This window comes from Gouania willdenowi, chromosome 3, assembly GCF_900634775.1.
Source record: "Gouania willdenowi chromosome 3, fGouWil2.1, whole genome shotgun sequence".
Lineage (NCBI taxonomy): Eukaryota > Metazoa > Chordata > Actinopteri > Blenniiformes > Gobiesocidae > Gouania > Gouania willdenowi.
Window position 1 is genome coordinate 33,346,514 of NC_041046.1, and position 15,683 is coordinate 33,362,196.

At 40.0% G+C, this 15,683-nt stretch overlaps 1 protein-coding gene across 3 annotated transcripts in view; it reads left to right on the forward strand.

Moving 5' to 3' along the window:
- The first annotated feature begins 318 nt into the window (after positions 1-318).
- The window catches only part of pcdh17 (protocadherin 17), a 68,582-nt gene continuing 53,217 nt past the window's right edge, over positions 319-15,683 (forward strand). For 2 of the 3 annotated variants that reach the window (XM_028436546.1, XM_028436554.1), the window contains exons 1-2: positions 319-966; positions 1,681-4,473. In XM_028436546.1, coding sequence (XP_028292347.1) covers positions 1,978-4,473 — 2,496 coding nt within the window. In that variant the 5' untranslated portion in view covers positions 319-966; positions 1,681-1,977. The remainder of the gene's footprint in view (positions 967-1,680; positions 4,474-15,683) is intronic. The other variant, XM_028436563.1, reaches the window with a different exon arrangement.

The following is a 15,683-nucleotide window of genomic DNA, read 5'->3' on the forward strand; positions in this document are numbered from 1 at the left end:
TCTCAAATGCATTCTTCAAAAAATCCCCTCCAGTTTGTTGTTTTTTGAATCCTAACGGGAATCGGTTCCAACCCCCTTTAGTCCTGGCCCCTGAGCATCTGTTGAAGTCACCGTTTCCTTTCATTGTAAAACAACAATGAAGTGTGATATTTGAAATAAGACAGATGCGCCACCGGTGAACCAGTGGCCACCAATCATCTGTAGTCTGGAGCCACATCCCTCCCTCTCTTCCCACCTCTTTAAACTCATTGGCTGCCGCAGGAACAGCGACAATGTTTAATGCACCATGCGGTGTCCGGAGTTCAGTCAGTGAGAGGAAGCGCTCTCTGTGCTTAAGGCTCTGCGACGTGCGCCAAATAGTAAATAACGGCCGTGTGTGTGTGTGTGTGTGTGTGCGCGCGTGTGTGTATGTGTGTGTGTATCACAGACCTTCTTCATTTTCTCTGACAGCTTTCAAGGAGACCTGTGTGCGCACACCACACATCCACAGCGTCTCAGTCCGTCTTTATGGACACTTTTGACGGGGACAACGGACAAGGACACGAGCCGCTCCGGTGTAACTCTGAGAAAAAAGACGCACTGATGATGAGCTTTGGAAGCGCACACTTTGGATCTACCTGTCACCACATGTGGATATGTTTGTCTGCCTTTTTGTGAACTGTGCTTCTTGTTTCTGATCACCGTCAGTCACTGCGGGCAGGAGGCGAGCCTGTGCATCCTAATCACACTTCAGCTCATTGACAATACAGTCTTTTTCTGGGACGCTTTTTCCTTTTTTTTTTTTTTACTTTCTATTTTATTCCCATTGCGCTTCACAGTAGCCTGTGTGAGGCTTGTGTCTTTTTCCCCTTTTACGCACGAAGGAGAGGCAAGGACACGGTGGCACCTTCTCAAGGTGTCAGGAGACGACACTGCCGACTTTTGAATTCTCGCTTTGATTGTTGGACTATCACAGTGTTTCTGTTGGTAAGCTGTTTTGATTTATTTATTACATTTTTTAAAAATCATTATTCCGTCCTGGGTTTGTTCTGTCGCTCATTTATCATGAGAATCCATCCCATCCCTGTGCGTATATGCAACAGCTTTCTCTAAGGGCTGTTGAGTTTATGCTGAGAGAGAAAAGGAGACGGAGAGAATTTTTTTTACGGCTTTGCTAAGATGTTGGCGGCTCATTATTTGAATTTTCACGAGACTCATTCTAAATATCCGGATTATGCGGATTTGTTCATGCGTGTAAGAGGCTCATATATACACTCTCATTCCAATAGCCGCCACAATAGACCATTTTCCAGTTGTGTTAACGTGTTATTTAAGTTGTATATTTGGGAGTCAGGTCATACTTTCCACATTTAATGTATGCATTAGAAGACTGTGTAATGTGAAGCTTGTGTTGACATTCATAGATGTGCATAACCTTCAGGGACATTCTGCCCCTGTATGTGATGTGATGTGAGTTGCTTCCCAAGATTAACTCATTGACAAGCATCCCCCATAATTGTGGCGATGAATTACACTTAGCCATGATTTTTTTTATTTTTTTTTTCCACTCTCTCTCTTTCTGTTGTGGATCAGATTTCTCCTTTTTAAATGACCCAGAGGATGCTCAGTCTGTTTCATTTAAATGACTTATTGATAGATATGTAATTAAATGCTATGTTTTTCTTCTGTTTTTCCTCATAGGTGGCATGACTGGACAATGACTGTTTTGTTTGGAGACGGGATCGCGATTATTGCTCAGATGAGTCTGGGTGCTCCGCTGAATATAAATTAGGTGTTTAGCACCACAGATTGCTTGGAAGGGTGGAGAGCATCAGAGCAAAGACAATCTGTAACGACAAATGTCAAGGTCTCACTACATGATGAACAGAACTCTTTATTGGATCTCGAATTATAGAAACACCAAATTTGATCAAAATACCAACAGGTCAAAGGAGGAATAAAAAAACGACAGATTGCAGCAGCTTTTACTGAGTGGAGATGTATCTTGCTGTTTACGTTTTCCTCCTTTTGTGGGCTCAAGCCCTGACATTAAAAAACTTGAGTTACTCTGTCCCCGAGGAACAAGGTCCAGGGACAGTGATTGGGAATATTGCCAAAGATGCCAGACTTGGACTCGAACAGACTGGGCAGGGGGGGCAGGGTAAGAAAGCCAACTTTAGAGTGCTGGAGAACTCAGCCCCACATCTTATTGACGTGGATCCTCAAAGCGGACTGCTGTACACAAAGCAGCGCATCGACAGAGAAATATTGTGTAAGCGAAACCCCAAGTGCCAGCTCTCAATGGAAGTGTTTGCCAATGACAAGGAGATATGTATGATTAAAATAGATATTCAGGACATTAACGATAATTCCCCTACCTTTCCCTCAGATCAGATCGATATTGACATTTCTGAAAATGCAGTACCAGGGACACGTTTTCCTTTGACCAGCGCTCATGACCCAGATGCAGGGGAAAATGGCCTGAAAAACTATCAAATAACCCGCGATGACTACAATCTCTTTTCCTTAGAGGTGAAATCCCGAGGCGATGGGACAAAATTCCCAGAACTAGTTATTCAAAGACCATTGGACCGAGAGGAACGAAATCATCACACCCTTATTCTGTCAGCTACAGATGGAGGGGAGTACCCTAGGTCTGGTACAATGCAAATAAATGTTAAAGTAATTGATTCTAATGATAACAGCCCAGTTTTTGATCAGCCCTCATATGTGGTTGAAATTCCTGAAAATTCCACTCCTGGCAAAGTGTTGATCGATTTAAATGCCACTGATCCAGATGAGGGCAATAACGGACAGATAGTGTATTCTTTTAGCGGCTATGCCCCAGAGAGAATCCGGGAGCTGTTCTCCATAGATTCAAGAACAGGGGTCATAAAGATTCAAGGAGAAATTGACTATGAAGAGAGCCCAGTTATAGAGATTGACGTTCAGGCAAAGGATTTAGGTCCCAATCCAATCCCAGGCCATTGTAAAGTCACCGTAAAAGTGCTTGACAGGAATGATAACTGGCCATCTATAGGCTTTGTGTCTGTGAGGCAAGGTGCCATCAGTGAGGCAGCACCTACAGGCACTGTCATTGCTTTAGTTCGCGTCACAGACAAGGACTCTGGCAGAAACGGGCAGCTTCAGTGCAGAGTACTGGGTAATGTCCCTTTTAAACTTGAGGAGACGTATGATAACTTCTATACAGTGGTGACAGACAGACCTTTGGACAGAGAGATGCAGGATGAGTACAATGTCACAATTGTAGCCAAGGACAATGGGCTTCCTCCTCTTAACTCTACAAAATCATTTACTGTAAAGATTATGGATGAGAATGACAATGTTCCTCGCTTCACAAAGTCCGTTTACCTACTTCAAATTCCTGAGAACAACATTCCTGGAGAGTATCTGGGCTCAGTTCTGGCACATGACCCAGATCTTGGCCAGAATGGCACAGTTTATTACAGCATTAGCAATTCGAACGTGAGTGGGGGTGACGTGAATACCTATGTCAACGTAAATGCAGCTAATGGAGCCATCTACGCTGTCAGGTCTTTTAACTATGAACAAATTAAGTACTTTGACTTTAAAGTTCTTGCGAAAGATGCCGGATCCCCACATTTAGAAAGCAATGCAACGGTGCGGATTAGTATTTTGGATGTTAATGACAACATTCCTGTTATTGTTTTGCCGCTTCTGCTAAACGACACGGCTGAAATTCATGTTCCACGAAATGTGGGTGTTGGCTACATTGTTACCACTGTGAGGGCAGTGGATAATGACTATGGCGAGAGTGGGAGGCTCACCTATGAAATTTCTGATGGCAATGAGGAGCACCTCTTTGAAATTGACCAAGTGACTGGAGAAGTGCGAACAGCTCATCCTTTCTGGGATGATGTGAACCCTATTGTTGAGCTGATTATTCGGGTCTCAGACCATGGCAAGCCAACGCTGACTGCTGCCGCCAGACTAATCGTCAAGGCATCAAATGGACGTCCCCCAGATGGTCTGCCTCACATGAAGGACAATCAGAACTGGGACATGTCTCTGCCACTTATTGTTACTCTAAGCATCATATCCATCATGCTTCTGGCTGCCATGGTGACAATAGCAATCAAGTGTAAGCGAGAAAATAAGGAGATACGGACTTATAACTGTCGCATAGCAGAGTACTCACATCCTCAGCTGGGGAAAGGCAAGAAGAAGAAGATTAACAAGAACGACATCATGCTGGTGCAGAGCGAGGTGGAGGAGCGGGATGCCATGAATGTGATGAATGTGGTAAGCAGTCCTTCCTTGGCCACCTCTCCTATGTACTTTGACTACCAGACACGCCTGCCACTGAGCTCACCAAGGTCAGAGGTCATGTACCTCAAACCCACTGCCAATAACCTCAGCGTGCCCCAAGGCCACGTGGGATGCCACACCAGCTTCACAAGCCCAGTCACCAGCACTACAGACACACCTACTAACCGCATGTCCATCATTCAGGTAAGAGAATTTGCACTCGTCTCCTTCACTGTTTCCCCACCGTTTTCTCACATAAAGATCCCTTATCCTAATAAGCGTGTGCTCCTTTTATTTTAAAACAAAAGAAACCGATGACACAGATACAGCTTTAGGAAAGCCCCAGGAGCCCTGAAATAAAGAGAAGGGAGGAGTGAGTAGTACAAAGATTAAAAAGTAATCCTGGTTATTTGGACCTTTAATTGCTTTTGTAGGCTTTATAAAAAATAAAATTCAAGGCAGAAAATATTTTTTTAAATCAATCATTCCTTGTCATTTTACTCATGCCAAAAAAAACCATAAAACTGTAGTTGAGAAGTAACCAAGTCTATGCATTTTTAGACATTTTTGTGTGTGTTATCTTTATGATATTTATTTTTCCCACAACAGTTTATCATCCTTATCTAATGATTAAAGTACAAGTTAAATTCTGGATTTTACTGCCCGCATTTCCTATATTTGTATGTCTTAAAATATGTTCAATCTTGGTCTTAAAAGCACAATCTGTTATTCCAAGTAGTCATACACATGTTTTCTGCGTCCTTAATTCTGCAGCTCTTTGTGGTTTACTGTAACATTATTAATTCCTGGAGATTAGGAGATTGTTCTTATTGCTAGGCTACTTTATACGTCTTTGTGCGGCGTACTTGTGTGTATAAGCCTCTAACGTGATAACTTCTCTGTGTCTTTGGTACTAAGCCCATTAAAAGTCTGTCGTGACAGCTGAGGATTTAAGTCTGCTTAAGACAGTGGTAGTTTACAATGACCATTTTGGGCACAGGCCACTCTTCTTATTCGCGTTTACCTGTTGTCAAATGTGTATTCGTAGATTTTCCTCCTGTTAAATCTAGTTGTTTTTTATTGTCATTGTCACCACAGTAATGGTTGAAAAGATAAATTGGTTTACATTACGAAGCAGAAAACATGCTACCCAAGGCTTTAATCAGAACACAACCTAATTGTGTCCCTTTCTTTATATACATACAGTATATCAAGATGCATGACCCTCCAATTAGCTTTTAATTATTAAGACTACATGTATTCAAAACTAATGAGCACAGTTAGAAATTCAGTTTTTCCCAAGTACTTGAACTTTTAATGTCTTTATTGTACTATCCGCTGTCATTTGTATTTCTTCATTTTCACTGGACTTGGATGTGATGATGACTGGAATCAGATGTGACGTGTTCCCACCAGGGAGGACAGTCGCTCCCGCTTGCTCTGGCTCACAGTCTCAGCTCTGCTCCTATTATGAACCAGTTTCAGAGGGCAATGGTCAGCAGCAAGACCGTTAATGCGTACTAATCGGAGGAACAGATTATTATGCTAGTCCATTATGCTGGCTGCCTCTTAATAGCACTAATGAACTGGACTGTTTGCTGTGGAAACCCACCCATTCCTTCTTGTCCCTGTCATTCTCCGGACTGACAAAGGAAAGGAAAAACAGAGAAGAATACCAATGGCACATTCCTGGGTGTCTTGTTTACACAGAGTTCCCTAAACGCATCAAGTGTGTGGGGTGCTCTCTTGTATTATTCAACAAAAACCTGTGCAAAGAAAGATGGCCTGAGGCATTACATTTCTTCCTAAGATGTACAGGAGCATATCACGTTGCCCTCTCCTTCTCTCCTGTCCTACGTCTCTCTGTTAGAGTGGACAGTAAGTAACCCGAGTCCGGATGGTAGCTATGGGAAATATGTCAGGAGACAAAGACAGAACTGTCCCTCCATCGATCCTCCAGCCTCTCACACACATCTGTCACCACAGTTGCCAAGGAGGAGAGGCTAAATAGGAAAAAATAAATAGACTGATTAAGTAAGGAGCACATCCCATGCTTAGTTGGCTGCACAAAAGCACCCTATCACTGCTGTCTTCTGCTAAAACTAGCAATGCTCCTAATGATATTTTATGGTTTGGACTTGTCTGTATCTGGGAGATCGAAATGATATAATTTTATAAGCTGTGATTGACTGGCCTCATTGTTGTCAACATTGTGCAAGCATCCAGCCCAGTGAAGCACCTCATTTCATTTGTGAAGACAGTTTGTGGGATAAAGAGATGGATGATACGTAATGGTGTCTAATTCCGCTAAGGGAATTACTTAGTGTGGAATCATGGTTAAAACCAATCTGCAGGAAAATTCCTCAGAGCTCTGGTAGAAGAGATTGCAGTAATTTGCTATCCAGAGTTAGCTTGCACCCACACTGTCTTGAATATGTTTTCAAATTGGGTTCCACATTACAGTTGGCGCGCACTGCCTGGCCAACTTCTGGCCCACTGCATTTCCAGTGGGTGCTTCCCCAGCTTTATTTACAGCTCTGAGAAATAACATTACTTTTCAGTGTCCAGAAAAGCAAGTGTTTCTCAATATTATAATAGGTATAAAGCAGAGGGATTTAAATTCAGGTCATTTAAAAAAAAAAAAGGGTTGCAGGTGGGACAATCAGTGTATGTCTAAAAGCATCTCAAAGGAGCCTTTAGGTGGCGGTATTCTGCCTTTGCAGGTGTCAGTAAGTAGAGTAGAGTAGAGAAAGGAAAAAGAATGGGTTCTCGTGTCTAGTAGCATGCAAAGAAAATGTCTTTACATCTTTATTGTAGTCTGTCTTTTGTGTGAAATGCATGTCTGAAATATTTGACAATACATTATTCCTGCACTTTGGAAATCAAAAACCAAAAAAATAAGTATTAAAGTGGCTACTTTACCATCATTAAATTAAACCCAGCAACACTGAATCTTCTTGCTATGAAGTAAGGGTTTAAAGTGATTGCTTTAAGTAACTGGTGAATTTAGGATACCCTAAAATGCTGTTAGGAGCTGTGACTGTGATCATTTACGCAGTGCATATTATAGAGAAGAGATGGAAATGTGTCTCTTTTGATCTGTTTTGGTTGAGCATGTGCATGCCAACAATATAACTAGTGCAGATGTTGAAAATAGATGCTTTGAGGAATAGTCTTACTCTGCATAATTTATGCAGATAGTGTGTGTATGTGTTTCTTGGTGTATCTGTGTGTGCACATGTTGTGTAGGGGTATAAAGTCATTGTGTATTCCAGGCATGTGATTTAAGCCTTTAGCTGGCAGGCTCCGTGACAGATCCCCTCTCTTTTTTGAGCGTGACAATCTTGCATTTGTCCGAACCTTGAAACACCCTTCCTCCAAGAAATGCACACACGTGCACACAAATGCACAAGAAACCAGGCCTGGGCAGTTTTTTGAGGTTTTCACCAAAGTCTTTTCAAAGCCTTCACTGTGTTTTCTATTGGAACCTCTCGCTGTCTTCACAAGCCACCAAAGCAATGATTGGAAAATTCACTTTATTTCATTTATCTATATTTATACTGCTTTCTTCTGGCGTTTTTCATGGTACTTAATACAAGTTTTCCATGCCGGTTTAGATTAAACCCAGCTGGCAGTTAGGATTTAACAGCTCAGAAACAGGATGTCTAAACAGTCCTTTAAAGGAATGGTAGCTAGTTCGAGAGCCACTTACCTACATTTGTTTTAGCTGAGCTTTCACAGTAAATAAAGGCATTGGCTTTCCTCAGAATGTAGCTTTGTATTAACTTAAATATACCCGCAACCGCTGTAAACAACACCACACAAAGAAAGTATTAATATTGACAGGTGTTTTTTCTTCTTCTTATTTTCTTCCCAATCCCAAAAGTGCATATAATAGATATGAGAGGAGAGAAGTAATACAAATATAATTTGAAAGAGTGCCTTTTAGTTCTTGCTCTAAAAGTGCTTGCATTAATTCATCACCACTGTAACTTGAGGCTGTAGCAGCTCTGAGGGCACAGTACAAAACAGAAGCTATATTTGCATCAGCGTTCATTAATAAATCATAGCGTTTAACAAATCAGAGGAAAGCATAAGATGTCATCATAAACATTAGCAGGCTCTTGGTACAAATTTGTGAACAAGAGCAAAAGAGGGGCAAAACACTGAGTAATCACAAAAGTTATTCTGCGTCAGACGGGAGTAGAATTCAAGCATTCCTTTGTAATTTGAAGAAGCCTGATGTAAAGTATGGACATCATATTTTCATTTATGGCATGAAAACTATTCCTCCTTGTAAAAAAAAAAAAAGAAACCAGCACTCTACCCATCAATAGTTCATCAAGCATGTAAAGACTATGAAGATAATGTGAATTTGATCACTTTTGCCGTTTTTCTTTGGGCGCTAAGACAATAGCTTATACACTATTAGAAATTACAGTTCATTAGGTATGATATCACGATGGTTCGGGTCATTTACTCGAGGTTTCAGGCAGCTCTAAATATCTTTATCTTAGTTTTTCCATAAAACTTATATTGTGGGTCTGTAAAACAACTGTAAACCTGCAACTGTTCTCCCTCCTAAACACAGTTCCAATTTAAAATGTGTAACTAACTCCCTTTCATTTAAAACAAACCCAGAATGGAATATATTAGAGCAGTGGTTCTCAAACTTTTTTGGCTCAAGTACCCCCTTTCTCTTGTTTCTAAATCCTAGTACCCACTTTGTCCAACTACAACATTTTGCTCAGAAAACTATTTAAAAACAATTATAGAGCATAATGATTGAATAAATGAGAGATAACACACATTTTAGAGAATCTCATTTTGTAAATAAGTGGAAAGAAACAGTATTTAGTGCAGTGGTTCCCAACATTTTTTGGATCGTGACCCCATTTTGATATCAAGAATTTCTGGCAACCCTAAATACATTTTTTTCTTGAATTAGTTTTTGATCATGTTTGAGCTCATATATATATATAGCATTTTTTTCAAAAAACAATTTACATGGGGTTCCGACCCCAAGGTTGAAAAACACAGAATTTTGGCTCCTGAATAGATTCATTTCTAGAGTTTTTATCATTACCAGTCATATCACGTCTGGGGTGGGACCAAGACTGACACTTTATTTGTTGATTTTCCACTCTCTCTCTCTCTCTCTCTCTTTCAAATACCCCCTTAGTGCCATCGCGTACCTTTAGAGGTACACGTACCACCATTTGAGAAACATTTGTATTAGAAAATGGCAAAGCAGAGAAAATGGTGCACTTTGCTTTTTGGTTTGTCATGAGCTCATGCAGTTGCTGTGTGTTCTCTAGACACAGCACTGTTAAGCATAATTTGCTTATATCACCACACCTTCTGACCTGGATATACAGGACAACAAAAGAGTTTAAGTTATTAGGAGTGCAGAAAAATAGACAGGATGTGATTACACAAGTAGACCTGAGAAATAGGTTGTCCGGACACATTGAAACTGATGTGCTTGGTTCATTAGGAAGATAACATGGGCATGTTAATAAGGCTCCAGCTGTTGGTAGACATGCACTGTGAGTTATTGGGGTTTGTGTATTCTCGCCAGTTGTGTGTGTGTGATGGAAATGATCAACTGTTGGTTTGCTTGATGTGCTTTGACTAGACAATAATTCATTTGATGAGACAGTATTTAATGAATTGATTTATTTTCCCCCTTTCTGACTTATGAAATGCTACAGAAAATGACTGTTTACTTTTCTCACAGCTTGTCTACTTTTTCTCACCCCGTGGTAAGGTTGTTGTATTTCTGTGGAGAGTGTAGAAGTAGTTTTTTTTTTTTTTGTTGTTGCTGTCAGTGAACAAGAAATTAAACAACAGAATTACAGTCAGTGGAGGAGGTTTGATCCCGAGCATGCACGTTTGGATGGTGAGGGTAACTAAAGTACCTGCAGAAAAGCTCCTAAAGCACAGGGAGAATATGGAATATCCAAATATGTATGCTGATATCATTAGGAAAATGATTTTTTTGTTTGTTAGCAAGATTACATCAAAGGAACTTAACAGATTTTCACAAAAGTTTAACCAACGATAGATCTTCTGTCATGGAAAATGTAGTTATATTTTGGAGGGGATCTGGATCAAAATATTGACTCAGACTTGGAAAATTAAAAAATTCCCATCACTCATAACTGGAAAAATTTCAACACTTAATATCTCGGATCGTAAATTCACTGATATTTATGAAATTTGACTGTTATGTCAAGTTGCCCCACCACCCCCCACCCCACTCCATACATTAGGACTTACTTTATTGTATCAGAAGCCTTTAAAATGTGAATGACCATGGTACCATCAACAGGATCACTGATTCAGTTAACTGCCAATATCTGGATAAGAGGTTGTTTGGCACTTTGCGGAGGTTTGTGCTCTCTGAGTGCTCTTGTTTTTCTTATTTTTAGGTTTTATCAAAAAAAAATTCCAAATAACCAAGATAAAATAATGAACAAAGCTCTGTTGATGCTTCAACGTACCACTTCTGTGCTACTGGCAACTTCTATGAACAAGTCAGGCAAAGGAAGCACACAGAGCATTAACAGGGTCACAAAAACCTAAGAACAAAACATAACCTTCACAGCAGAATAGCATCTGTCTCTGCCTGTGTGTGGATTTGTTCGTACTCACCCACACACACACACACACACCTCGGAGACCACCAGCTGCGCTCTGAAGAACCAGTCATGCTGCTTCGCTCAGATTGGAATGGGCTTTTCTGTTGGGGTTGGTGGCCCCCTGATGACTCTTAGATCCCACCTAGGCTCTTTAGACTTACCATTTTAAACAGCAGGGTGCTGTAGCTGCAGCAACAGATAGATGTCTTAAGGAGTGACCACACCATATTGTGCACTAATATGCATAGCACACACAGGGCAGCACTGGTTTGCTTGGAATAGTGATGTATTCCTTGAACTGATGGCAGTTTGGTATCCTGGCTGTAAATCAAACAGTCTCAAAGTCAAACAAAGTAGAAGTCGTGCTGCTGTCTTGGCGTTGCTCCAACCTGAGAGAGCTTTTATTTCTGCCATTTCTTCCTTCACTATGCCCCGTAGGCATGTGCGGTGGAAACAACACGCAGCTCTAAGAATGAGTTATGTGAATCTGTTCTCACCTTCTATCTCATTAGTATAAGGGAAATGATTTATCCCCCCCTGGCTGAGTCTCTCTCTCCTTGTCCTTGCCTTTTACAGCAGCACCTTTTCAGCTACGTCAGTAATTTGATTAATTGATAAGGGACTATACCATGAGCGCCATATTATTTGATATAATTTCACCTAACAGCATGTCAAATCATGCACTTACAAAACATCTTCTTCCCACTTATACAATGATCGAAGTATTGGACAATCATCCCAAACAACCACAAATTACTGGTGCTTTCAAATTGAAAGAGTGTTTTTGAGACAGAACTACCCTGCTGGTGGGCGTTTGTGTCTGCGTGTGTGCTTGTTATGAGTGCATCCGCATAAACGCTGGCATTCTGATGGGAGACATCCTACTGTCTCTTTGTTCCTGCTTATATCTCTTGCGCAGTTGGAAATCTGACTCCTATGTCTAAAGCTCTTTGTGTCTCCAAAGGGAATTGACAACCACAGTGTTTGCAGTGGCTGTTATGTGTTTATGGCAACAGACAGGAGTGAGGTGGCACTCCCGGTTGTTTTTGCCTAAACAAAAGGCTCGCTAAGTGGTTGGCACATAAGATTTGTCATCTTGTGTTGATCCAGGATGCTCTTTAGGGTAACAGTGGGATCTTTGATTGGTCAGGTCTCTTTCTATTATACCCAAAGGTGTACTCAATTGGCCCCTCACTAAGGTTAAGAATAAGACTTACAAAAAACAAAAAAAAATCTTCAGGCCTTTAGCTTACAGATCAATGCTTGGTTTGCTCCATTTCCTATTGATTTTTGGTTTTGTTTTGTGTTAAAAAAAAAAAGCAAACAAACCCTGTTTTACATTATCTATTGCTCTAAACAGTGTTTAGAATGAAAAGCAAGTCTGTAGTGTGCACTCCCTGAGTTCCCTCGGCTTGGGCTATGACTTTTTTCTTCATATTCCCCATTTTTTTCACTCCACTTGTCATCTCAGATAAGCGTTGCAATTGCTCTTGTTACTGACGACCCAAGCCAAATTCATAATGATGAGATTATCTTGTCAACAGTGCAGGGTCTATATGTCTACTGTATTGATCTTTGCACACTTCTAATAAATGAAGTTTCACGGTAGAAGAGTTGGTTCCATGATAACTGTGAACTGATCTGGAATTCTTTAAAGCCTCCTAATGCTGCTGACATGATAAATGGAACACAGCCTGTTAAGCTTCCCTCTTCAGCAGTGTAAAACATTACCTGTCCTTACACATTGTCTGAAAACATCCTTTTTGAGGTCACGCTGATATGCTGAGTCCATGTACTTCCAGGTGGAGCGACGTGGATGCTGGGTGGGGGGTGTGAGTGTGGGGAGAAAAATAATCAGCAGCACTCTAGTCAGGCACCATGTGCGTGCTTAAAGGACTGCATTTTGAAGGAGAGTTTATCTATGCATTTGAAGAGAAGGTCAGCAGGGTTTAGAGCCTGAGATTATATGTGATTGTTTCTTCTCCCTGCTAGCTGATTAATGCTAAAGCTGGCCTGACAGATTCTTAATGCACTGTAGACACAGTTAAAAGAGATGGAGAGAAACCAGCGTCCACAACTTTGACAACAGAGCATTATCTTAAAGCCCTCCTTGTCAACTTGTACAAAGGTGGACGGACAGTATCCTGCTCGTCTTCCATTTCATCTTTGTCTGACTCATCAGTACGGATCTGATTCAATATACAGTGGCGAGGTCACCTTGAAGTGAAATGTAGTTCATCTGCTCTGTGCCTGTGTGTCGAAACAAAAAAGGAAAACCCAGGTGTGTGTTGATGTATTGATGGTATTATGTGCACTGCTTGTGTGTGTGTGTGCATGTTTTTATATTTGACCTCTATTCTAGGATTTTGGTATTTGCCTAGTTTCCTTTTTTTCAGAGTAACTCCTTCTCTGACATTCAAATAGGATTTGGATTTATCTTACAAGGAACTAACTCAAAACTTTTGTCCTAGAAACCAGCAAAGTAGACAAACACCGGACTGCGTTTTAACAACTAACAAAAAGACTAAAAGATGATTTTAATTTATTGATTTTTTTTTTTGGTAATTTACCAATGAAGAACTAGGATAAATGAAATATATATATATAAATATCGCAATTACACACATCTGAGCACGTCTCGAGAATCTGTCCAATGAACGCATAGCGCTTGTGCGTAAAATGGCCCGTCCCTCCTTTATTAAGCTCTGATTGGCCAGGGCTTGATATCACCAATTTCTACAGGCTCTGAGATTTGCAACACCGTGTCAAGCATTCTGATATGTCAAAGCATTGTTGAAGTAGACCCATGCGTAACGGCACCAAAAAGTGGAACAAGAAATAGCATTATGCATGACACAGCAGACACCTAAATAAAATTGGATGTGTTTATTTCAAGCCAAATATCAACACCTAGTGGTCAAACATAAGACTAACGATGATTGTAATCCATTTAGATGGTATATTACAGTTATACACCTGTTTCCAAGTTTGTTGGAAAACTTTGGCACAGTTGTGGCAAAGTAGGCTTCCGCCTGAACTTTTTTGCACAAAAACGTATATCTTTAGCCTATTGTTTATTATTATCACCAAACTTGCTGCAGTTATTGCCCATAAATTAATTCAATTATTTCAGCTTTTTTAGCCTTCCCTAATGAGAATTGGCTTTATATTTTATGTAAATCTCTAGTTTTTTTTGGGGTGGACTACAGATTTCTGTATTTAAAACATGATTTATTGTCACTCAGTATCATATATTTCAAAAATGTCACATCATCTGTAACCACTAAGAGTCCTACTTCAATCTGAACAAAAATGTTACCATGTAGAAGCAAACGTTATTTGTTATGGGTATGTGATTTTTGGAGAAAAGTGGCTGGGGCTTAAGAGGTTAAAAAATAATTTCCTTTTTTCTAAGTTTTTATTTCAATTACTCTTGGTGTAATTCTAATGTTTTTGTTTATTTGGGCTTAAATTTACATCCTAGTCATTACTGTTGAAAGAGGCCCTCATTCAACAATTACATCTAACAACCCATATCATTCCCTTCACTGATCAAGTTTAGTAAAACACTGCAACAGGCAGGGGGAGAATGGTAGCTTCCTATAATTAGCTTTGTCTGAGCAAAAAAAAAAAAAAACAGTTTTTCTGTGTAGGGCTTGCATGTCTTTCATTGGTGTGCATTGATATTTTCAGAGGTAATTAGGTTTATATAAATCGTGAATGTGTATTTCTGTGTCTGGTGCTATATTTTAGCTTTGCCAATGGTGGGTGACCAGTCCTGACTGTCATGGGGATCCATGGATTAGTTGAGTTGAACTCTCAACTAATTTGAATAACACTCAACCGTGTAGATACATTGAACCTTACGATCAGACCAAATGTTTTGCAGAAATATCTATTCTATGGAACAGAAAAATCAGTACTCATAGATAAAGTAATACTCTGTGGGCTAGAATTCTTTCTGCAGTGTCCTAAGAAAATATTTGTCTGCTTTTGAAAACAAGTTATTTTAAATGTTTGACCGTAAAGCAAGGTTAGTGTTGAATCAAAGGTTTAGTTTTTTTGCAAATTCCTTAAATTTTTTATATACCAAGATTATACACAGCTTACAATCTTCCCATTATACATTATTTATAGTTTGCACAAACTATAAAAATGTACATCTTTTTAAATAGTCCTCTAGATGTGTAAAGTAATGATACAATACAGTGCTGCTATTTAGAGCTTTTGCAAACTGCTGAATTAGGACTCGTGTCAGAATTAATATCTATGCCGCAATCTACATTTATCATTGGCTCTTGGGGCTACACTGCCACAGATGTGGGCTGTGTAGATAGCACTACAAACACATGTTGTGTCTTCCTTCCTCCTTGCAACAGGATTTTTTTTTTCTCTCTGAACTGGCTTCAGAGACGACCGCTCAACTGGAAAATTGATTTGTTGCCACTGCCACTGTTGTTAAGGGAAATGCCGAGCAAATTAGTTAAAAGATTGCTGTCAATGGCCTAAAAATTAAAACTTTGATTAGAATCAGGATGAGAAACCATTTTGCCTCATTACTAAATAGCTGTGGTGAAAAATTAAGGGTAACCTACCTCCACCAAGGAGGTCATATTTTAAAGACTGACAAAGAATTTGACAAAATTTGAACCAAAAATAGACCTTATGCCATATTTTTTTTTTTTTAGAATTTTTCCCCCCATATTGGGGGAGAAAAAAATAATAAAAAAGTGGGAGCCTCGTGGTTAAGGACGTCAGGCTTGTAATCAG